At 46.1% G+C, this 24441-nt stretch overlaps 2 protein-coding genes across 3 annotated transcripts in view; both read right to left on the reverse strand.

The window, feature by feature from the left end:
- The window catches only part of RBM28 (RNA binding motif protein 28), a 34864-nt gene extending 26187 nt beyond the window's left edge, over positions 1 to 8677 (reverse strand). Inside the window, exons 1-8 of the mRNA XM_080936072.1 lie at positions 8511 to 8677; positions 4730 to 4888; positions 4345 to 4436; positions 3525 to 3600; positions 2864 to 2956; positions 1648 to 1719; positions 774 to 942; positions 504 to 640 (exon numbers count right to left, since the gene is read on the reverse strand). Of these exons, the coding sequence (XP_080792198.1) occupies positions 504 to 640; positions 774 to 942; positions 1648 to 1719; positions 2864 to 2956; positions 3525 to 3600; positions 4345 to 4436; positions 4730 to 4888; positions 8511 to 8628 (916 nt within the window). The 5' untranslated portion in view covers positions 8629 to 8677. The remainder of the gene's footprint in view (positions 1 to 503; positions 641 to 773; positions 943 to 1647; positions 1720 to 2863; positions 2957 to 3524; positions 3601 to 4344; positions 4437 to 4729; positions 4889 to 8510) is intronic.
- Positions 8678 to 12913: 4236 nt separating this feature from the next.
- PRRT4 (proline rich transmembrane protein 4) lies at positions 12914 to 23577 on the reverse strand. Of its 2 annotated transcripts, XM_080936150.1 has the most exons (5): positions 23345 to 23577; positions 21399 to 22122; positions 21184 to 21288; positions 20708 to 20833; positions 12914 to 15159 (listed from the first exon to the last, which is right to left on the reverse strand). In XM_080936150.1, the coding sequence occupies exons 2-5, from the start codon at positions 22048 to 22050 to the stop codon at positions 13337 to 13339; spliced, it is 2706 nt and encodes a 901-aa protein (XP_080792276.1). In that variant the 5' UTR covers positions 22051 to 22122; positions 23345 to 23577; the 3' UTR covers positions 12914 to 13336. The 2 variants fall into 2 exon arrangements, with proteins under 2 accessions (XP_080792276.1, XP_080792277.1); XM_080936151.1 differs by lacking the exon at positions 23345 to 23577 and having other exon boundaries at positions 21399 to 22240.
- Positions 23578 to 24441: the final 864 nt, after the last annotated feature.

Below are 24441 nucleotides of genomic sequence, written 5' to 3' on the forward strand. Positions count from 1 at the left end.
TCTGGGGTTAGATCAGTGAAGGCAGCAGGAACTAGTTCAAGGACATTCTCAACTATGTACTGAGTTGAGGCCAGCCTGGGCTATCTGAGTCCTGACTCAGAAAAGGGAGCAGAGAGAAGCAGGGACATAGCCAGCTAGTAGAGTGCTTCCATTGTATACATAGGGTCCTGTGTTTGATCCTCAGCACCACATAAACTAGGGGTGGTGGTGCAAGTCACCAAGAAGGTAGAGCCAAGGGGATCAGAAGGTCAAGGTCATTGTCCACTACACCGCCCAGTCAATGTCAGTGTGGGATGCATGAAATCCTGACTCAAAAGAAGGGGAAAAGGATAGAGGGACAGGGATGGGAAGAAAAGCATTAGAAAAAAATGAAAATAATGGCTCTCTTTTTAGTAGTTAAAAAATTGATTAAAAACTATTTGCAAGAGGCCCAGGCAGAGCTGGTATCCATTTCTCGTTAATTTATTCAAAGCTGGAATGTGTTTAGGAAGATCCCAGCAAACCTTCATCCTCCTGTTCTTCAGCACTGTTCTCACTGTCCACTGTCCCCTCATCGGCGGAGCTGCCCCCTTCCTCCAGGTCACTGCCCTCATAAGAGTCTTCCTCGATGCTTTCCTCGGGAGCGGCTCTTTTGACTGCTCTGCAACAGCACAATTCAGATCTCATTATCAGGGCTGACACATAAGCTGCTGAGCTTTCTTACATGTGCCAAGTTCTCAGTGAAGGCAAGAGGAGAAACACTGTCTTCCCTAGGTCTCAGAATGTGCACCTACCTCTTCTGCACGCTCACAGGAGAAGCCACTGTTGAGTCTCTACTTTCTTCTTCATCATCATGATTATCATCTTCATCATCTTCACCAACATCATCTTCTACTTGCTCTTCCACCCTGCAGTTCTTCTTACCTGATTCCTTAGGTTTACAATCACTGCTCTTCTTTCCACCTATGGAGGAAGGAAAAGAAAGGAATTCATTTATTATCTAAAACAAGGTTATTTTAAGAGGAATAATAACTCAAGTACCTAGTTTCTTTGGTTTTTTTAGGATTTCCTTTTTTCTCTCACTATACAGTCAGACTTCCATTCCTAACAGTTCTATGTACTCAGATTCAATTAACTATAGACCAAAAGGCGTTTAAAAAAAAAAAAAACAAAACAAAAAACAAAAACTGCTGTATCCATACTGAATATCAAAATGTTTTATCAATATTCCCTAGACAATTCAGAATAACAACTATTAAGTAGCTTTGTATTATATTAGGTTTTCAAATAATCTAATGAGGATTTAAAATTTACAGGTGTGGTGGTTTGAATAAAAATGGTCCCCATAAACTCACAGGAGTGGCACTAAGGGCCTTGTTGGAGTAGGTATGGCTTTCTTGAAGTAGGTGTGTCACTAGGGAGTGGGTTTTGAGGGCTCAAAAGCTCAAACCAGTTCTCTTCCTGTTGCCTGTAGATCAGAATGGCGGACTCTTCAGCTACTTCTTCAACTCCATGCCTGCCTATACACTGCCATGCTTCTCGCCATAATAATAACGTACTAAACCTCTGAAACTGTAAGCTAGCCCCAATTAAAGGTTTTTCTTGATAACACCCACTAAAGTTCTTTCTGCCCTCCTAACCCTCCTACCTAGTGCCAACACATCTTACCTGGGGCAGAAACATGCTGGGCATCTTTGTATTTGTCCTTTGCCACAGCCCAATCCACAGCCACAGTCCTCCCTGTCAAACAGAGAATTGGAATCAGAGAGACTCTCTTCCTTTTAATATCCCAATTCCCAAATCTTTGGGTATGCCAAAGATAGTGGCATATTGGTAGAAACAAAGAAATGCCAATTCTGAGACTACTGGTTCTTTTGGCTGTGAGCTTAACCTTCAACCACCTCTGAACCATCTCTCCAGCCCAACTATTTGTTCTTAAAGATAAGAGAGGCGAGAAGACCTTGAGTTCCAGATCATTCTGAGCCATCTTGCCAGATACTGTTACAAAACAAAAACAAAACTAAAAATGCTCCCAATAGCTCTAATCCTTAACCTTTTAACAACAGAAATTCTGCTTTTTTACACAGCCACCACACTTTAGATAATATGAGATAAAGTTGTAAATGTGGGGCCAGCAAGATAGCTCAGCAGTTAAGAGTGTTGTCTGTTCTTCCAGAGGTCCTGAGTTCAATTCCTAGCAAACACATGGTGGCTCACAACCATCTAAAATGGGATCTGATGACCTCTTCTGGCATGCAGGTATACATGCAGATAGAGCACTAATACACATAAAAATAAGTATCTTTTTTTTAAAAGAGATAAATATTTTAAAAATACTTCAAAAAGCACGAAGCAAAACAGACATTTTGGGACAACGGAAATCCTGGTCAAAAGTTAGGAAAGAACTAAGCTGACCCATTAGCCCAGTACCTGATACTGCCAAGAGTAGATTAATAACACATTGGTATTGATGAAGAATGGCTCAACCAAAAGAGAGGAACGTAGGCATTAGCATACACTTATTAGCAGCTTTGTCCAGGATAGTCATTAGGAACTCCAAAAGACACACCAAACGAAAAAAGGGCTCCTAGCATGAGCAAGTTTAGCCTAAGATTAAATACTAGAAAATTTCGCCAAAAATTGTAGTGTGGTGGTGAATACTTGTAATCCCAGCACTAGAAAGTGGCAGAAAGATCAGGTATTCAAAGCCATTCTTGGTTATTTAGGGAACTCCAGGCTACCCTGGGCTTCATGAGCTAGAATTTTAACAATGAGATCCTAAGCCACAGAAACATCTTTCAAACATAACAAAAATGTGGTTACTGTGCTAATTCACTCTAGCACCAGAAATAATAAGGTCATAGCTTGGGTACAGAAGATCTACCTTTTATCTCTTTCATATTTGCACCTTTGAGAGCTTTTCCTGCTTCAAGGAGGTTTTTGAACTGAATAAAAGCAAAACCACGCATCTTTCCATCTGTGAACAAATGTACAAAAAGGTTAGAGGCAGCAATGGGTAGCACAGAACCAGAAAACTACAGTAACTCAGGCTGACAAGATAAGCCACAGCCTGCCAGCCATCCAAGAGATCCCTGCCCTAAAGCAACAGTTAACATCTCCTGCAACACCAGCTTTAGGAAAGCAATGAGGCAATCCCAGAGGTAACTAATACAAATATAAGTCTGAGCTCCCTAAACATGTCTCCAAGGGAATGACGCCAGCACTTGGGCTTCCCTACTGTCAAGTACTATACCTGGCAATTGACAAATATCATATTGTCTAGGGCCACAATGAACAATTTATTTTCAGTTCAATAATATGGAAAAAGTCACATTAAATTATCTTTATCAAGCAGGGTTATGGTGGCACACCCCTTTAATCCCAACACGTGGGAGAAGGAAGCAGTCAGATCTCTGAGTTTGAGGCCAGCCTGGTCTACAGAGTCAGTTCCAGAACAGTCAACAATGAAAACAAACAAACAAACACAACAATAACAACTACAAATAAAACCCAATTATCTTCATTAAATGGAGATGTGAAAGTACCTGGCTTCCTGGGGATATTCACTTCCAGAACAGTTCCATAGTGAGTAAATACAGCTTTCAAGTCATCTTCTGAACACTAAAGCCCAAAGGAAAAAAGGAAAATGAGAACTATTACCACAGCTAAGACATGTGAAACATCAACTGAGTTCATTCAGTAATTATTGTTCTGAATAATTTTATTCCCATCTGATAAACTTTCATGATTAGAAGAGCAAACAACTGTGAACAGATGACAACTTACTCTGTATCTAAGAAGCCAAAAAGAAAAAAAAGCTAGACATGTTCCATACCTGTCATCTCAGCACTCAGGAGATAGTCAGGAGGGTCAAGTTAAAAGGCTAGCCTCTGCTAGAAAGTTTGAGATGTACATGAACTACAAAGAGACCCCATCTCACTCAAAAAGGGAAGGAGATAGAGGCTAAAAACAAAGAATCTTTTCTCAGTAGTAGCCTCTTCCAAAGGGAAGCATCAGTCTTCACACTACATGAATTTAGTACATTTTTAAAAATTATATTTATTTATTTATTTTATGGGGGTGTGGGGGGAGGACAACACATGCTCATGTGCCTGGAAATAAGAGGACAACTTGCAATGGTCGTATTCTTCCACCATGTGAGACCCAGGAATCAAACTCAGGTCATAAGGCTTGACAGCAAGAACCTTTACCCGCTAAGCCCTTAATAAACAGGTCCATTTTTCCAATTCAGCAGGCTAAAGTTTAGTTCCCAAAAAAATATTGTCCAGTCTTGGTGGAGTTCTACCAATGAACATGCCTTGGTTCCAGCATCCTTCAGAACACACACTTAGTTCCACCACTCACCTTAAAGCTGAGGTTCCGGATAATTAATCTGGCTTTCTTATCTGCCACTTTGGCTCTTTTGTGCTTTGGCTCCTTTGGGGACTCTGAATTTTCTAAAAAGTAACAGACATGGGATAAGTCTGCAACCTATTTCTAGGACAGACATAAGTGAAAAACGTACCAATACAGACAACATTTGTCATGAGGTCAAGCATGCAATACCCAGGAACCAGATTTCACAGACAGAGATGCAAGCAAATGACTATCAAAGCTTACCAGAGGAGTTTTGGCAACAACAATAACAAAAAACCCAGGGAACTTAAGTTCCAGAAACTTTCTCCCTATTCTCTCATCTTCTGGGATTTTCGGTGTCTTCCTAACCCTTGCAGAGTCACTAAAAACTTACTATTTTTCCTTGTTTCCTTGGACTTGTTCTTCAGTTTTTTCTTGGCAACAGTCACATTGATCTTGCAACCTTCAAAGGTAGTGATCTCTTTAAGGGCCTTCTGAACATCTTCCAGCATAGAAAAAGTCACATAGCCAAAGCCTCGGCATGTCTTACTCCCTAGAACAAGGCACAAAAGAAGGAACTGGAGTGAAATGACAGAGGGTCCCAAGTCAAGAGCACTGAACCAAGTTGTCAAAGATTAAACCAGCATGTGTTCTACCAGGACACCCTGTCAGTCACCCCAGATATACTCGTCTCCATCAGAAGCTCCTTCCCCATCTTCCTCTTTCTTCCAATTTGATGTCCCCCTGTTATCACCTCTTCTTAAGCTCAGCCCTGATAATCTTAAGAAAATGGAATACCCATGATATACATTAATTAGGCCTTCACAAAAGAATTCAACTTATAACAATGAAAGATCAAGGGTATGAAAAATACATATGGTAGGTCTGGAAATCCAGATGATAATAATGCAGTCTTCTCTTAGAGGACATTAGCAATAAGTAACCCCCCCCAAAAAAATTCAATAAATAAATAAATAAACCCTGGTTTAGAAGCCTCTAGGTATACCATCAACACCTTGGCATTTATGTTCCAAATTAAATATTTCCAAAGAAGGTATAAATCCCTGGCCTCATTTTAGCTTCAGAACACTCTAAGCTAGGTAAAACAAGTATGACCATCCCTTCATTTCAAAGAATAATTTGAGACAGAAATAAATAAATGTCAAAACAGTGTTAAGAACTAAGCCAAGGGGGCTAGAGAGATAGCTCAGTAGTTAAGAGTAATCACTCCTCTTTCACAGGACTGGGGTTCCATTCCCAGTACCTAAATGGTGGCCCACAACCATCTATAACTCTAGTCCCTGGGGGATCCAATGACCTCTTCTGGCCTCCGAGGTCAGTAGGGCATCAAAGCACCAGACACACATGGTGCATCGGCAAAATACCAATGCACATAAAATTAAGAAATCATTTTAAGATTTAGTTATTTATTTAATGTATATGAGTATACTATAGCTGTCTTCAGACATTCAGAGGGCATTGGATCCCACTACAGATAGTTGTGAGCCACCATCTGGTTGCTGGGAATTGAACTCGGGACCTCTGGAAGAACAGTCAAGAGTTCTTAACTGCTGAGTCATCTTTCCAGCCCAAGAAATTAGTTTTTAAAAGAACTAAGTTAATTCCTCCTTGCCAGCCTCATAGCCTTTTATGAGATTCCACAAATAATAACAGGACCAAAAGGATATATAATTATTCACTGTGCCCTTTTCTTTTGGAGAGGGTGATTAATACTAAAAATTTCTTATACACATGCATGCTTGTGCATACACACCCCAGTGGAGATGTCTGCCCATGACCTGCAAAAGAAACAACTCTTATGCTCTGCTTCCCTTTCAAAAACACTTATATCTTCTCCAGAGGACATGTGATATAACACAGAATAGTCATCTGTATAAACTGGATGCATGGCTGACACACATGGCACCAGAAAACAAATGAAGATTGGTTTTTCTCTTAGAGCTTTCACAAAAACCTATCACTCATCTTTCAAAAAATAATAATAAAAATAAAATAAGACCCTCCTTCTTCTCAATAAGTACAAACCAAAGCTGCTCAACTGTGAAGTTTAGTGCCCAAATAAAGGCATATACAATAACTGTCTCCACAAAGAATTGCCACACACATTTAGAATTCTCACAATCATAAGAAGTGCCAATGCCAATCCTGTTACAGAACACCCAACCTCACCTCCATCCCCACTTCTCCTCCCTCTACCATGGTAGTACACTTGTTTCTAGTACACCTCACTTGTCTGGATAGGAAGTTCATAGTTTTTCTTAAAAGGGGTATGAGAGACTGTAAGCATTTAGACCAACACCAGGTTTAAGGTAAGGGTACACAAAACTTATATTCCACAAAGATGGGCTTGGCACTTGTCTTAAGGCTTTGGCAACTTCTCCAATTGAACATGTGAGGCTATAGTAAATGAGGGTGGTCTCTGGCACTATTTGTAAAGCAGTATTAATGTCCATTACACCTCCAGCAACAATGCCTTCCTTGGCTATGATGGTGGGTTATGGGTAAAGCAGAATCTTGAATGGACCTAAACTCTGCCTCTCAGAAACTTAGCAACAGCATCAGGAAAAGGGACATTGATGTTTTCTTCTTGCTTTGATTTTTGAGACAGGGTCTTATATAACCCAAGTTGGCTTCAACTTCCTAATCCTCCTGCTTCCACCTACCAAGTGCTGGGATTATAGTCAGATACCACCACTCCTGGCATAACATTCGTGTTGTAGCATTTATTTACTTATGTTTGTGCAAAGGTATGTGAACAGCCTGGCAGGAGTCGATTCTTTCAAGTGGGGTGGGTCCTGGGATCTCCTTCCTCCCTGTTCTTGTGAGAATTGGGTATATTCTATTTGTCTGTCAAATCTTTCTCTGATTTGTCATTTTTATCTGTCTCTCAGTTAGACATTACTTTCAAACATGAGTGCTTCCTTCTACAAACTAACTTTACCATTATTGTTTGGGATTAAAGGTGTGTGCTAAAGCTGAGCCACACAACTAGAAATGGGATTTTCTAGTAAACAACACAATCTGGGGATTCACACTGTGATCGAATACCCTGCCATACCTACATTCACCACCCTGGCCACCATGCTCTCATCTTATACAACAAGGACATATGTGCTTTAATATCCTCAAGGTTGCTGCTTCCTGAACTCAGACTGTTTTTTCTCCTAGTTCTAAGTTCACTCTCCTCAAACACGTCTTCCCTAGCTTCCCTATCTACACACACTCATTCCCCTTTTTTACTTTTCTCCTTAGCATTTATCAGCATTATCAATCAATAGTTTCGTCTTTCAAACCATAAGAATGTGTGAACAGAATCTCTGAGTTGGTGATTTAGGGTCACCCAAGGGCAGCCCGCAATGTTCTGAAACATACTTGGCATCCAAGATATTTACCAAATAAATAGATGAATGCATGGTATGTGCTAATGTGCTAATCAAATTGAGTCCTCTCACTTGCCATATCAACTTCAAACCATTTAATGTCATTAAAGCTTATATTCCTTTATTGTTAAAATGGGATTAAGGCTCTTTGACCTATAAGATTGTTGAGAACATTAAGTTGACCTGTTAAACTAAACACCCTTCTGGCCTAGCAATCATCCGACTCTTAATAAGCCATACTGGTATTATATTTAATGGTACTTTGGGTTGTTTGTTTGAAACAGAGTCTCGATATATAATCCAAACTGTCCTGAACTTGCTATTATTATAATACATCGGGCTGTCCTCAAATTCCCAGCAATCCTCCTACCACAGCCTTCCCAAATGCTGGTATTACTATCATTACGCCAGGCTAATGGGCTTGCGTTTGAACTTCTGAACACGCGTAATAAAGGGGGAAACGCAATAGAAATATTGAGTGCTTTGCCTTTCATAAATCAACCTTATTGGCCAATTTACAGCTGAGTCAGTTTAGAAAAGAATCTTAGTTCTCGGTCCCGTACTTTTGGAGAAAGCAAAGAACTAGCTGGGTTAGCTCACGTAATTAATCGGAGGATTCTAGAGGCAGAAGCATAAGGGCTACCGGTATTCAAATTCAAGGCCAGTTTGGACTAGAGTAAGAACCTTGTTTCAAACAGATCGTAAATATATAGCTCCCTGAAATTAGACCTGTTCCAGCTCCCAGGGGCACATGCCCTCTCCACCACTCCTTACCTTTCTCTGTCACCACGAAGCACTGCTTCACCGGACCCACCTGACTGAACAACTCTTCCAGCTGCTCACTGCGAGCAGAGGGCGGGAGATGGCCCACGAATAGAGTCAGACCGGCCATGAGACCGAGAAACTAGCGGGCGAGGCCTCGAGTGACCTGCACCGGCACAGGCGAGTCCCGGGATGCGCTCTGACAGGAAGCCCGTGCCTAGCTGCCGGAAAGTTCAGGAAGTACTCGTTTCCCAAAAGAGTCCGGGAGGAAACGCAGACTGGAAGAAAAAGTTCCGGAAAGAAAAAGAAAAATGACGTCCTGGGGGCGGAGCTTCTTGAGAGACGGTCTATGTGCAGTCTCAGCACCGCCCCCTCCACTGGGGGAAACTTGACATCAACAGTTTAAATCTCTCTTAAATCTTTCATTTAGGAACTTGACCCCAAATTCACCAAAACAGGCAGAAGTCATTTTCCCCCTAAGCCTGCCCTCATCTGACATGGAGTGGGTGTTCAATAAGTTTTTTTTCTGGAGAGTTGCCACAGATCACGCGGGGGGAGGGGGGGAACACATTCAAAACGTCATAGACACAAGCATGTAACATACATAATCTGAACAATTCACATATCCTCAGAAAACATGAGACAAAATGTCATCTGGCCTCAGACAAATTGTATCTACTAAAGTTCCCATAGAACAAATACTACGTTCAAAATCATATTTTCAGTTTTTATTTATTGAGCTCTTACTAAATATCAGGGGTAAAATATTAGTTGCTGAAAAAATGACAGGGTTCCTGCCTTCATGTAAAATAGTCTGGAGTAAGAGGCAGACATTATTTTTAAATCTTACAAAATCTCTGCGAGATCACATCAGAGTACACCCAGGCCAAACATACCACCCAGCTATATGCACAGACCTAGAACACACTGCTGCCCAGAGACAGATCTTCATTCATGTCTGTTTATCAGACAGACTCGAGGCTACCCACAGTGTTTGACACTCTGTGAGCTCACTATCTGTCTTACATGAAAAAATTGCTGTGCTTGCAGAATGCCTAGCTGCAAAAAGTACCTGAGGCACTTTTAAAGTCTTTACTTTTAAATTATACCAGCTTGGTAGGTAGAAAACACCACAAAGGGTGAAAGGTACAGTGAAAATTCCCAATAGTCATCCATATTTAATATATTGGATGCATGAATGGATGAATGGATGGGTGGGTAGGTGGGTGAATGATTTGTTGGTAGTAATGGCAGAAGTGGATGCACTAAGCAGGTTTCAAATAAATAATATATGCTTTTGGAAAAAGAACCCCTGATACAGTTATATTTTAAATAGATCAACCAGAAGAAAGGGCACTAAAATACAAAATAGATTGCCAAGGCTACCACAAAGTCAACCCTACCTTACATAAAAAGTAAAATGGACAAAAGAAGTAGCATCTTTTAAACAAAATTGGTTTGGAATTTCACATCCTCCTCCTTAAGAATCAAATTCTATCCTCAAATACTAACTTGTATTGGGGTACCTAATCATAGCTGCGGTAGATAAAGGGGAAAGAATTTAAAATCCATTTGTAATCTTCCTCTCCCCTCAAAAAAGAAAAAAAAAAGTTCCAAATGCCCTAAATCCAATTTTTCCTTAAAGGACAAAGACTAAACTATTTTCTTACATCCATCAGGGGGCAGCAAATACCCATAGTCAGGGTCTGTGTCCCTCAGAACACAGTAAAACCAAGTCTTTTCATCTTCCTCTTTATTCAGATGTGGTTACCCCATCAGTTTTCTGCCTCGTCCCCTTCTATACATGCATATCAGGAAGGGCATATGATTCTTCAGGCAAGAATATTTGCTCATCCATCTACTCAGGACACATGCAGTGTTCTTTATTAAATAGCAGTAGTCATGGAATCTTGCAATGTGACTTCCAAGAGAAATAAACTGCAGACCTATCCCTCATCCATCACTGTGCTGAAGCCTGGAAAGGGAGAAGGAAGAGCCTGGGATTTTCTTAGCCGGGTTTTCTCAGGCTCCATCCCTCTGGATCCACTCTTCACTATCCTCATAAGCACAGCCTTCTATAAAATTCTTATTCTCCCCACTTCTCACAAATTTAACAATTGCTTTTGCTATAATGACTCTTCTATTAGTGCTTGCCTTTCCACTACAAGTCCCAAACTATCACATAATAATTGTTTGTTTCCTTCTTTATCTTTTTATTCTCATCATGTGATATATTTTGAGCATTCAACAAATATTTTTAAGAGAGTGGATGGATTCATAAATGAATGAAAGTGTTATCTCTCAAGCTCTCCTAGTACCAGAATTTGAACTGTAGGATGTATGCATTAGGATCTAACTCTATTCCTCCTGAATATTCTGAGAAACTCTATTCCTGAGATGCCTGCTTTGGGAAAGAGATAAGGCACAAGACAAAATGTGGGGCTAACTGAAGTCTTGGTTTCTTTGTATGTGAAAGAGCTAGGGATTTTTTAAAGATTTATTTTCATTTTTATTTGTAGGGGTGTGTATGTGCATAAGAGAGGTGTCCATGAAGAACAAAAGAGATCATCAGATCACCTTGGTCTGAAGTTAATGGTGATTATGAGCAGCCCAATGTGGGTGTCTGAAACTCAGGTTCTTTGAAATTTAAAAAAGAAAAAAGTTTTTAACTGCTGAAATGTCTCTCTAGCCCTGGGAGTCATTCTTATGAAGGAAAATTAACAAAGTGTCAGATCTGGTGAGTATTGAGAAATGCTCTCTTGGCCTCCTTTCTCATCAGCTTGCATTCAGAGCTTTCAGACGGGAAAACAAGTGTCTGTGAGAGATGAGCAGAAACAGACTGAATGGGGAAGCTCCAGATTTGGACTTCTGCACTCAGGGAAGAGGAGTACATGAAGCCAATCAGATTCAGTAAAGAGAATGCACAAGACAGGGCAGCTGAAGAGGCTGAACATGAGGAAGGAATGACAAAGGAGCTGGGTACAAGCAGAAGCAGCTGGAAGGGGAAATGGGGTAAGAAAGAGAACAATTTTCAGAGCAGCAAGCATTCCTTGCATGATACAATGCAGTGCCAATGCTGGGCCCACTGCAGCCACTATGACACCAGTGAGAAATGCCTGTAATTAGGAAGTTGGCAGTTCTCTGGGCCTCAGCCCAGAGTGAGGATGCAGCAAGAATTTCTGAGCCACACTGAGCCAAGTGATGGAGGAGGTATGGTCAGGACCACTCCGGGTTCATCCCTTAGTCTCACCTGCACCACTGCCTCACATTTCTCCACCAGGACTCTTACCCTCTCTTAGACATTCATGGGTTTCCTCTCCCTCCAAGTTCTCTAGGCCCTAGATACTATCCTCAATCAAGATAGATCTTCATTTGCAGGGAACAAGGACCTCAGCCCCCTCCTCACCTCCCTTTCTGCATCCCTCTTGGCTCCTTGCCCCCTTTCTCCAAAACCCATTAGCTGGTGATCTAAGTTTGGTGCATATGTAAGTGTGTGTGCGTGCTAATTTTTTTCTCACTTTGAGCCGTATGTGTAGTGTATGCCATTCCAGGTCTCTCTGTGATATGCAGGACATCTGCCAAACACTGCCAGCTTTTCATTTTCAAACCTGATCCAAGACCTTGTCACTATAAACCATTACATTTTAGCCAAATGACAAATGCAGAGTATATATAACTGGATGCTAAATGCTTCAGGAAAGGAACAGATACTCTGTAGCTAGTGGCTGGATGTGCTAATGGGTCCCTGCAACTTGATCTCTCTTTGAGAACTAAGCTGGGGCTAGGGAAAGAGGTGGGCAATGAAGACAGATTTTTCTCTACTGAGGATCAGAGATGAGATCTCTGTGGGAAAGAGGGATGAGATCCTTGTGAGACCAGCCTCAGAGATTCCCTGATGATGAGAAAAAGCAGCTTTCTCTTTGTAAATTCTTGTGGGAACTTGGCAGACAGGTTGTTGAATGGCCCAACTGAAGCAATCAGGCCCTTTAACAAGTGTGTCCACATTTTCATAAAGATCTTTATTATTAACTAGTTCCTAGGAAGCTATCTCCCAAGATCTGATGTAGGGCTCCTAGAAGCAAAGGTATTTTGCCAGGCACTAAAGAGTCTCTGTCCCCCACCTCTCAGGATCCTGCCCCCTCTAGGAAAAGACATTTACCAGGCATTCAGATGGGCAGCTTCCAGGTGCTTGTCTCAGGACTCATGCACCAGAAGAGTCCTCACTTTCGTGTGACAGTCCCTGAGAGTCTGAGGCAGACCATTTCTACTTCTGGTGGAGCTGCTGAGGTTGTAGCCCTCTTTAAGCTTTTCCAAGAAGGTCAAAACATTCTCCTCTGAAAATATTTTATTGATACATTGATTCTGAAAACACTCATTTCCCACCCAGTTGCTGTAAGATCTCTTGGGCCACAGATCCATTGTTAGAGATTAGTTCTATGAAGGAGATGGCAGAGGTGGGTACAGAGCCCAGACAGGGCACTAGGTCTTTTAAGTATAGCTGTCTTACTCAGCACCAGGGTAGGGGGCATGATGGTCAGGAGTGGAGCACCTTGAAGCTTTATTGCTGGTGATGACCAAGGAAAGTAGGACCCTGCCAGCCTAAAATTGTAACTGGGGGCATCAGCACCGCAAGGCTCCAAAGAAGGCTCAGTTGGCACTGATTCCCAATCCATAGAGCCTGGTTGCTGACCCACTCACCCAGGGGCCGGGCATGGAAAAGAATCAGAGATAGGTATCTGAACCAGGCAGAATTGGGAAGTTATTACAGTGAGGAGGTCTTGAGCAGATCAGATGCCAGAAAGGGGGGCAAATGGCTTGGCTGTGAAATAACCGCCACTTCACAGGTCTATGGTGTCGCTGCCCATGCTCAGCTCATCAATCTGTCGGCAGGCATCCAGGAATTGCTCTTGCAGCAAAGCCTCCTCGGTCTGCAGCTCAGAAGCGTGTTCTGGGGAGTCGTGGGAGGGTGGGGATAGGGCCTGGTAGGATCCTGAGGCTGGGAGACTGGGGCTGCTTCCTGAGGGCCGCGGGGGACTGAGGACGCAGACTAAGGGACAGCGTGGGAGCCTGTCGGGGCTGGAACACAGAAGCATGGACGAGCTGTCTCGTGAGAGTCCGCACAGAGAGCCCGATGATGCACTGCTGCCCGGAGGCCAGGTCCCAGGAGAGGGAAGCTCAGGAGGTGCTGGGGATCCAGGGACCTTCTCGGTCTTCTCACTGGATCCTGCCCCTAGTTTGTTCCCCAATGAGATGGTGTGATAGAGACCGAGCCCAGACAGGGCTTCCCCAAAGGCAGAGCTCTGAAAGAGGCCAGGAGCCAGCAGCGTCTCGCTGCAGAGGGCTTCCTCGATGCTGCGCCGCAGGTTGATGGGTGAGGGCGGGCGGAAGTCCACCGTGCAATCGCTGCTAGGGGAGGAGGCTGGTGACTGCGTTGGGTTGGCCCCAGCACCTTCGAAGCCCCTGCAGCTGTCACCTTGGAGAAGGAGATCAGGACCTGGGCCTGCTAGGGCGCATAGCTGCAGCAGCTCCGCATCCCCACGCGCGATCGCGCTACCCAGGGACTCCTTGTCCCGGATCCCGGGAACCCAGCCTCCTGGCAACAGCGGGGCAGCGTGTCCCGGAGACAATCGAAAGAGCTTGGCCCAGCAGCGCCGCGGCACACGTGGGTTGCAGAGCGCAGGGTAAAGGCCAAGCAGCGCTAATGGGAGCGCCACGCCCACCTCGCCCAGACGCAGTCCTAGCTGGAAAGCCCACCAGGGCCAGGGCCCCTCCAGGCCTGCTTGGCCGCCGAAGCCCAGGGCGTGAAGCACCTCGTAGCCCTGTAGGGCTCCACTCAGCAGCCCAAAGGTCCCGGCCACAGGGGCTGTGCGCGCCGCTCGCCTCCAGGACTCCCGCGGGGCGAAGGGGCTGCGCACGTGCGGGACTGGAGTAGCACCCTTAAAGCCAGATCCTCCCAAAGGTGCTCCTGCCCTCCTCCGCCGGCCGCCCCAACAAGAGAGCACCAGCAGGAGCCCCGACAAGACGGCGGCGAGGAAAGCGTGAAACCCGCGGGAGGCGAGCCGCAGCGGCCGCAGCGGACGGTGCACAGCGCTCCCCAGGGCGGCGGCCGCCGCCAGCCCCAGCCCCAGAAGCAGGAGCGCCGCCAAGCCGATGGGGCACCTCGGAGTGCGTGGCCGGGCAAGTAGAAGGCAAGCCAATCCCAGGCCTGCGGCTAGGCAGGGCAACGGAAGGTCCTGCAGTAGCAGCCAGGCGAGGGTCGGCAGCCGATCCCTATGCCCGTAGGCGTCGTAAAATAGCGGAAAGGCCCGAGTGGTCCCGGCCGAGAGCAGCAGCAGATCCAGCAACGCCAGGCAGGGGGCGCCGGGAGGGCAACGCCAGGGCAAGAGGGCCAGAGCCAACAGAGCCAACAGAGCCACTAGGCCAAAGAGTGCTCCTGCTCCATACACATGGGCCTCCCAGGCCAGACCCCAGCGAGCTCTGGCCTCTGCCCAGTCAGCCTCCAGAGTCAAGAAGAGAGGCAGTGGGGAGGCAGATGGCTGCCCCAAGTCATCGGGCAACTCTGGCTCACTACAAGAGCCTAGCTTACATTCAGGCTGTGCTGAAGGATTCCTGAAGGTGACAGGAGAGAGTTCATCTGGGCCAGAAGCGGAGACAGTGGGGTCTGTGAACAGAAAAACGTTTGACTGGAGCTGTTAGCAGCCCCCCGACCCCAGCCCTCAGCTAGAAATCTGACTTTTTTTCTATGAGCTGTTTTTTCTTCTCTTCCTTTCTTCTCCCAGGACCCCATCTTCCAGGCTGGAGCTTCCAGCGACCACTCTCCTCCATCTGTCCACTGTTCATTCCACACACACCCTCAATCACTCCTTGATTTTATTAGGTTGGGGAAGAAGTTTTCTTAAGAAGTTACAGGACTTGGCAGCTAAAAGGAAGTGTGTGGATGCCCCCCTTCAGTTCAATCCCCACACCAGAAAAGACATTATATGAGAGTAAAGTTTTTGTTTCCTTTGCACATATATGAAACTCCATGATTAAATGGTTTGTGGCATGGGGGAGGCACTGAGTAATTTTCATTGAATAAATGAAGTCCCCTTTTTACCAGAAGAAAAAACTGAGGTTCTGCAGAAGAACTTATCCAAGGTCACAAATGGTCAGAGTACCAGGACCCAGATCTGAGCACCAATATGTATCCCTTTGCCACAACAACCTGGCACAAGTACTAGTATGCTTCTCTTCTCCCAACACACATGCTTGCACACACACACACACACACACACACACACACACACACACACCTGTCCCTTTTCGATACTCTCTTGTCCCTATTTATAGAGCATGTATGAACATATGCATGCACACACAATGAAGGAAAAGAAGTAAGAGTCCCCTGCCCTAGCATTCTAAGAATAACACATTTTATTAAGTGTCCTTCTTACAGGCTACACCCCAATGCTCAGCCAATGATTGGCAGTAGCTCGCCATCCTGATTCACCCACAAAACCATCAGTCTAAGGCTTTTTCTTCTGTTATTTATTTTGTTGGTTTTATGAGATAGGGTTTCTCTTTGTAGTTCAGGCTGCCTCTCAACTCATTATGTAGTCCAAATTGCCCTCTTAACTCACAACAATCATGGTGTCTCAGTTTCCTAGGTGCTAGCACTATAGGCCTGCCCTGTTATGCCAGGCTCGAACTAATACTCGTACCCTTGACCTCAATTCTCTACCACAGCACTACATCCACACTGCCTAGTATAAGGCTCTTGATATAGGTATCCCCTTTTCTCACTCCCATTTTACAGAAAATAGTATTGGGGTGGTGTAGATTTATGTTAAGTTGATACATGATTAGACAGTGGAGAGGTAGGCAGAAAAAAGGAGGAAAATGGAAGAGAAACAGAGAGGAGGAAATCAAGATGGAGCTGAAAAAAGCAGACCTGGATCCTCGTGGCCATAATTAGCGTTAGGTAGAACTGAATAGGTTTAAGGGATTCTATAGGTCTTTTATCTCTTATAGAAAGGCAGTTTGTATCTTTATCCATTTTATGTAATCTTATGGGATAGAGGGTTTGTGGATTGAGATTGTAATATATAAAACTGTATGAAAAACTGTCAGGCTTTAGAGTCATGCTTGTGCCGGGCAGTGGGGTAAAGAAACACTCCAGGACAGAAGCACCAGGATGGGCAGACTGAACCATCTGGAAAGGGAATGTTGTGCAGAGCATAGCTTGTGGACCAAGTGACAGAGTCCATGCACATGGCTCCAAACTAGAGCAGCATCCATGGAGTGAGACCTCGGGGGGCCAATAAAGAGATAAGACTTTCCACTTATAATATTTACTGCAACAGGATGGGTCTCAGAGAGTGACCTTGAACTCCTACCCCCAAGGAACAGTTAGGGGGAATCATAGTGGGGCAACATGATATCTAGATAAGTGATCCCCTCAGGTGTGCTGGAGTCTGCTGACTGAGGCTCTGGCCTCATCCTATGCCCCAATATCTCCTACATCTCTTGTGGAAAGGGAAGTCAGTGAAGACTAGAAGGGATTAAGATACTTGGTTCTGCTCTCCTGGAGCAAGAGGCGCTCTAAAAAGGTTAGATTCAAGGTCCTTTTATGGCAAAACATAAAGGAATATGCTAGAAGTTGATCTCTTTCTGTACCCTAAAGTTTCTGTGGGGCTACAGCTGCAGGCGGAAGAAGAAAAGGTGGTAATGAAGGATAGAGACAGCCACAAAGGGGTGGGGGGACAGGGGACAGGTGTGTACTGATGAATAAGGACCTCTGATGATTATACTCTTGCTTCAATTGTCTATGCCCCAGCTATCCCCCAGCAGGATAATAGAGGAACAACCCTCCAGGCTATTCTCTCATGCTAGAGATAGCAAAAACCTAACAGGAAAAAAAAAAAAAAGCACAGTCCCAGGCAGCTCAAGGAACAGAAAAAGAAGAACTGGACAATTAGGAAAGGCAAGGAGGTAGAAATCAGAAATTTAAACACATAGAGCTCCCTGTCAGATACAAGTAGTAACACACTTTGGTTACCACTACATTGTATTCCTCAAATCTAAATTGGGTAAGAATACCTGTTACACGTAACAGTCATGAAGACAAATAAGTTGTGTTTCTGGTGTGGGAAAAATTATTCAATACATAATTCTGGCCAATATCATAACTGGCCAATGTTTATATGGAATCAATCATCTTGTTTGTGTGCGATCAGTTCTGACCTCAAATTAGTTTCTTCTTAAAGATCTATTTTACTTGTAATTATGTGTGTTGGGTATTTACAGGTGAGGTGTCCACAGAGGCCAGAAAAGGGTGTTGCACTCCCTGAAGCTAGAGTTATGGACAGTAGTGAGCTATCCAATATGGATGCTGGGAGTCAACCTGGCTCCTTTATAAGAACAGTGTGAACTTTTAACCACTGAGTCTCTATCCCCATAGATTAGAGCTTGGTTTAACGACTTAAGTCTATGATCTGTGTGGAGAGTCCTTAGCACATCTTAAACTTGTTTAGAAAAACAACAGAGTCTGATGAGTGAATATCAGTCTATTGTCTCAGTCTAAGTTGTTCAAAGGACACTGACCTAGTGCTATGCATTCCTCTCCCCCAATGGCCATTCATCTGGAAACAGGTAGGCACCAGCCTGGAGTCAGTACATCAAACTAATACACCCCTCTTCTCATTTTATATCCCCCTTTAATGGCCTAGTCTAACCTACTGCTACTAACTTACTGGATTACCTTGGTTTCCTTTGGCCCTCTTGCCCAGAAGCCCATGTCTGTCCCCACCTGTGATTCATCAGCCTCTCCTCTGTGCTGACCATACAGACATGTGTTCTCAGAGACCATGTCCACATCTGACTCATGAAGCCCCATTTCTTGTCTCTGTTCCCAAGCACAATAACCAATAGATAAAATTTCAGCAATTATAAAATCCAGGAGAGAAAATAGGCAAAACACAAGAGACATCTCAAGTATTAGAGACAGACTTCTCAATTTGAAACAGTGTTTCTTAAGAACCAGAGTTTGTTCCAAGAGCTGGGCTGGGCCAAGTATGGATGAAGACAGGTAGAAGGCAGCCTAAATTGTGCCTCTGAAGGCACCACTTGTCCTCAACTCTTGTCTCTCTATTTGTAGCTTCCTCAGAAATTGCTTTGAGTTTCCCCTCAAAGACAGTGGTCCTGTATTCCTTATATTGCCAGGAGATGGATCATGAGCAGGCCACCCCTTCAGGGAGGTTCCACCCTGTCCTTGTGGCCCTTGACCTCAGAAGTGAGAGAAAAGATGGGATGTCAACATGAGTAATTGTCAAGGCAAGGCTGGCTGAGGGGAGTGGGAAATTATAATCTAGGTCCAGGAGAAGCCAGGTCTGATTATCCATCAGCTGCCCAGATCAAAGGACTAAGGAATCAACTCTGGATTCTGGAAGCTGCAGCCCATTTAATGGTTTGGCTGCATTTTCCTCCCTACCCCCAACTCCAGAATTATAGAGACTGATACTCTGCAGCTGTAACACTGGAAATATTTAACAACTGGATAGCCCAGGCCCTAGCCATTTATAGTCCAGACTTGCCAGTATGGTCAGGGAACAGAGGGAAAACAATGGGGACTTATCAATAGGCCTGAAGTCCTTGGATGTGGGAGAGCCCATTATAAAATTTCAATGTGTAAACACAAGCTTTTCCCCCCAGGAAAGGGAGATGCAGTGCAAAGGAGCCCTATATCACGACCCAATGTGACACTTAAGTTAGAAATATCCTAGGATGCTTGGTATGGTGAGATACACCTGAAATACCAGCAGGAGGATCGGGGGTTTAAAGCCAGCCTCAGCTGCAAAGCCAGTTTGAGGCAGGCCTGAGCTACAGGAGACCTTATCTTAAAACAAAACAACATAGAATATTGAATTCCCCCCCCCCCATGAGCAAGGGTTAACACACTGGGTTTATAAAAGAGGAGCAGCAAGAAGAGACTGAACTCCTGCAACCACCAGTGAGGGGAAGATGGGGAGAGGGGGTTTGTGAGACTAGGCTGCCTCTGATACTGTCCAGACTCATTAAACCTGCCTGGCCAGCACTGTCACCAGGCTGACAGAATGCCAGCCAGCATCTATCCCCTGAGGCACAGAGCTGCCCCTGACCCACAGCAGATCCTGCCGCTGCTGCACACTAATTGTGCAGAGGCCATTTCTTGCACACCACAGAGGAAGCACTATGATGATGGCTGAAGAACACCATAGAATACAGTACATTGTCAGGGTTGGGGCTGGAAGAAGCCAGAGTATCCATGGGTGAGCTTAGTAGGGTGGCTTAGATGTTTCACAGACACAGGAAGTCTTTAGTAGAACAAAGCTGGACTGGAAGTCCCTACCCATGGCTACCATGGCCTCATTTAGCAAAGCTTCTCTTTGAGCACCCCTGGCCTCTGCCCTGGGAACTCTGTTATCCCATCAGCAGGTGGGGCCAAGGCCAGGGTATCTGCAAGACTGAGTGAAAGTGTATTTGCAAAGCTAAAGAGGTACTGTTTAATGAGGTTCTGCTTGGTATCCAGCAAGACTTTACACTACCTGGAGACATTAGAGTTACACACACACACACACACACACACACACACACACACACACACACACACATGAAGGCATTCTATTATCAGACCTTATTTAAATGAGAAGACTTAGGCTCAAAGAGGTCAGCTGTTTCCTTGGTACCATTGCCCTGTCTCGGTGCATGTTCTGAAAAGTTCCCTAAAACAAAGGTGGCATCTGTCTGTTCATGGTCTTCTCTTTGATGTCTTCTCTATGAAGGGCTCAGCCTTGTCCAGGTCTGACAGCATGTCATGACAGATCAAACAGCAGAGAAGAAAACTCCAAGGCTGGGTGGAGTGTAGTGGAGGAGGTAGAAAAGGAGACCAGGCACCCAGGACAGAGTGGAAGGAGAGATGCTTCTAAGACCATAGAGTAGCTCCTGCTAGTTGGCTCTGACTTACCTTTTTCTGTCCTACTTTGCCTATGATAGTAGACACCTCAGAGAACATTTCCCTAACTCCATGTAGTACCTTCCCAGACAATACCTGTTAGATCATTAATTTATAATTTCTCCATGGTGATGATAAAGAGAGAGGTGGTATGGTTATGAGGATAGTGACATAGAAAGGTCACAGGATACAGCTGAGTGTCTGGCATGCAGTGTCAAATACAAGTAACTTGCATGCTTACCATGTTGTACTGGTGTTGTCTTGATTGAAACGGAGCTTGGGGAAGCCACTGGATCCAACAGGCTTGGGCTTGAAAACTTTCTTTCCAGGAGAGGTGGGGGAAGGGACCTAGTGGCACCAAAAAGCCCTGTAAAAAAAAACCATATAGGGCTCAAATGTCATCCTACCAGCTGGCTGTGGCTTTTGAAACTTTGGAGAAAACTCTATCCTTCCTCAGAGCTTGTCTTAAGAAAATAGTGGACTCAGGAACAATAGCCACATGTACACCATGAACTAAATTACAAGCATCAAATCAGAGTCAATATTGCAAAGAGACTGCTTCCCCTCCTGCCCCAAGGAACACTAGCCTTTGTCCTGGAGACTAGAAAAAGCAATGCAGACATTCCTTAGGCCAAGAAAGGTGATGATGGTCAGACCACAGACTACTAGCTCAGCTGATGCCATGCAGATGTTTGTTACAATAAAGCCAGCACTCACCAGGAGAATCTGACACTTCAGAAGCAAAACTTGGATGTGCTGTTGTACCTTGGTAACTCTGGCTTGAGAAGTTCCGGAGTGGAGACAGAGTAGTACCAAAGAACCCTGCAAAAGGAGTCTAGGCTGAAGTTGCCTCCTATCTACTAGTGGACAGTGTGTATTACTCATTAACTGATGCCCAACAGAGATTCACCTCAAATGGGGTGGTTACTTACCAAAAGGTCCCAAGCGCCCAGCAATTTCTGCCAGGCTGGCCCGCAGGCTGGGCAGCAGGGGTAGTGACCGATGACCAAGAGTTGGGGCTGCACCTGCTCTCAAAGCCACATCAAATTTCAGCTCAAGCTCACCCTGATGAGGCCTGGGAGCACTGGTTGAAGGTGCTGTAGCTGTCAGAGCAGTGGCCCAGGTCACGGTGCCCATCCTAGGTTGAGAGGAAGCAGTGGGCCACTTGGTGGGCTCTAAGAATGGGGATGTAGATTCAGGAGGCATGGAGGAGGTCCAAGGTGTGAAGCTGCCTTCGGCAGAGCCCCACTCTGGGAGGTAGTTACCAGGGGAACCCACCAGCATTTCCCAAAGGGGATCAGTCCTCAGATCATCTTCCAGGTCTTCCTCAGACTCCTGGTGTAGTCCAGGAGAAAGAGGATGGGTCTCAGTGACAGGACTTCCCCAGACAGCAGCTGGTCCCCGAAGATGGAATTTGAAGTTTAGTCCTAGGTTGAGAGATAGCATAGAGGCCTCATTCTGAGGTGGTGGGGTCAGAGTAGTAAAAGGGGCACCTGGTACAGAGGAAGCAGGCTGCGGACCCACAGGTACAGCAAGCAAGACCCAGCAGAACAGCCCCAGCTCCAGGCAGCCCCGGCCTGCCATGGTTCCACTATGGCCTAGCAGCCTGGGTGGGCAGGGAGCTCACTTCTTCAGCACCTTGTGAGCTCAGGGGTCCTAGAGGGAGGAGAAATCCTGTAAGTCACGGCCTCTACCACCTTCTTCCATTTCTGGGGATCAGATACCCTAGGCAAAGGCTCTAATCACAGAGAAGCAGGTGCAGGAACACAGGCAAAATGTTCTGCCTGAAAGAGGCATGGCACCTCTTTTTGCCAGCCCCTTCCCACTACCTGCAGGCTCCAGTGCAAATCTCTTCCCTGAATACCCCACCACCACCATGCACCCAACCTTCCCACAGAGGTGACTGATGTCCAACTACAAGTCTAACTACAAGCAGTAGCCTCATCCTTAACCAGAACAGAAGGCATGGACTTGTCCTCCCAGATGCAGATTCTCTCCCTCCTCCCCAATCCCTCTACCCAGCGTTTTCCCCTTCTTTCAAACAGCTACTGAGGCTCACTGTATATCAAGCATCGTTCCAGTAAGACTGTGGCAAAAAAGCAGACTTTCCTGATTGGCTCCTGAAACCCATCTCCAGTCCCTGAAAGAAACCATTGGAGCACAAGGCCCTGGGGAAGGGCAAGACACAAGTCTGAGTGATCTGACCTGGAAGCCTATGCTGGCTAATGCCAGAAAGACAGGGTACCTGGCCTAGCAGAGCCTCTCCGGAGACTTTCCCCTCTTTCTGGGGGCTTGGCCTGCTGCTACCCTCCCTGTGACCCTAGGAGTTTTTGAGGGAGGCACCGATTAACCCTCTCTTTCTCCGTGGGAAAGGAGATCAGGCAGACAAGCTTGGTAAGGGGCAGCTGCAGAAAGGCTACCTCCTCCCCAGAACACATCTGGTGGGGGAAGGGAAAATGAACCAGGGACACACGTGCACCCAGTATCCTTACACATACGCAGCTGCACCTAGCACCCGTGACACACTCACCCACGCACCCTTCACACACTCCTGCACATATATACACTCCACCCTGATGTGCCCCCCTCTCCCTCTCCCTCCTAGTGGGTTCCTCTCTCTCTCTCTCTCTCTCTCTCTCTCTCTCTCTCTCTCTCTCTCTCTCTCTCTCTCTCTCTCTCTCTCTCTCTTTCTCTCTCTCTCTCTCTCTCTCCCCATATGCAGTTAGCAACACACACAACCCTAACACACTGTACAGATACACCATCATTTCTATTATTCCCCCCTCTCACGCCCCTTACACACCCACTCCTTGCAGGCACACAAGCACACGCGCGTGCGCACACCACACTCCCGCTCCCCCAGTTCGGACCGACGGACCTGCTTCTCTCGCTCCGGCAAGTCCCCAGAGTCAACCCCTGGGAGAAGGGGCTCCCTGGCTCAGCGGGCTCCAGCTGGGCAAGGCTCAGCGAATCTAGTGTTCTCCGGGACTCCAGCTCAGAGCCCCCGACTCCCCCTGGCTTGCCAGGCGATCGCAGCTTCGCCCACCGTCTGTCCCCTGCCGGGTCTGTGACCCGCAGCGCTCTCAGCAGGCGGCGGGCGGCCCGGCTGCGCTCGCGTTCGGCACCCCACTCCCTCCCCACAGCGCCGCCTCCTGGCTGTGAGCCCGATTCCCCGGCCCAGCACCCGCGCCAGGGCCCCGCGGCTGCCGGGCTTTCAGAGCCCTCCCCGCCGCCTCCCGCGCCCGCCCTCCTCTCCCTCCTCCCAGCCCTCCCGCCCGCAGCTCCTACCAGGGCCAGCGGGCGGGCGCACACATCCGCACAGAGCCGCGGCTGCTCCAGCCCCACGCGCGTTCATTCACCCAGCGCTGCCAATCAGCTGCAGGAGAACCTGTGCCTCGTTCTCATCCTGGCGCTGGCAGCCACAGGCTCGGAGAATGGCCCAGTGCACACACCCACAAGCAAGCCATTTCGGGGAGAGGGGCACTGGGCGTGCTCTTGTTTCTCTCTCTCTCTCTCTCTCTCTCCCTCTCACTCTCTCTCTCTCTCTCTCTCTCTCTCTCTCTCTCTCTCTCTCTCTCTCTCTCTCTCTCTCTCTCTCTCTCTCTCTCTCTCCCTCCCTCCCTCCCTCCCTCCCTCCCTCCCTCCCTCCCTCCCCCATCACACACACACACACACACACACACACACACACACACACACACACACACACGTACGTACGTGAACACATGCAACGGTAGTCTGTCATAGGATAGCATCCCAGGCAATCCACTTCGCTGAGCCCTGGATAAAGATTTACATTACAACAATGGGAACAAATATGTTCCCATTTTAGAGATAGATAAGTAAGTCTCCAGAACTTATCAAATTGCTTAAGACTGCTCAACTTGACAGAGACTTGAACTCAGCCTCTCTGCTTGCCTTCTTTACCACCTGATGGTTTGCAAACAGACAACCACTGAGGAGGGCCTCCTACAG

This window comes from Micromys minutus, assembly GCF_963924665.1.
Source record: "Micromys minutus genome assembly, chromosome: 23".
Taxonomy (NCBI): domain Eukaryota; kingdom Metazoa; phylum Chordata; class Mammalia; order Rodentia; family Muridae; genus Micromys; species Micromys minutus.

Bases quoted from the DNA above. Each gene is read 5' to 3' on its own strand.
- PRRT4 (XM_080936150.1), bottom strand. From the start codon at position 22,050: ATGGCAGGCCGGGGCTGCCTGGAGCTGGGGCTGTTCTGCTGGGTCTTG. The intron at 20,834-21,183 runs GTGAGTGCTGGC...TTTTTTTTACAG, and splicing joins TGAAGTGTCAGATTCTCCTG to GGCTTTTTGGTGCCACTAGG. The intron at 15,160-20,707 runs GTAAGCATGCAA...TTCTGTTCACAG, and splicing joins GACAACACCAGTACAACATG to ACCCCACTGTCTCCGCTTCT.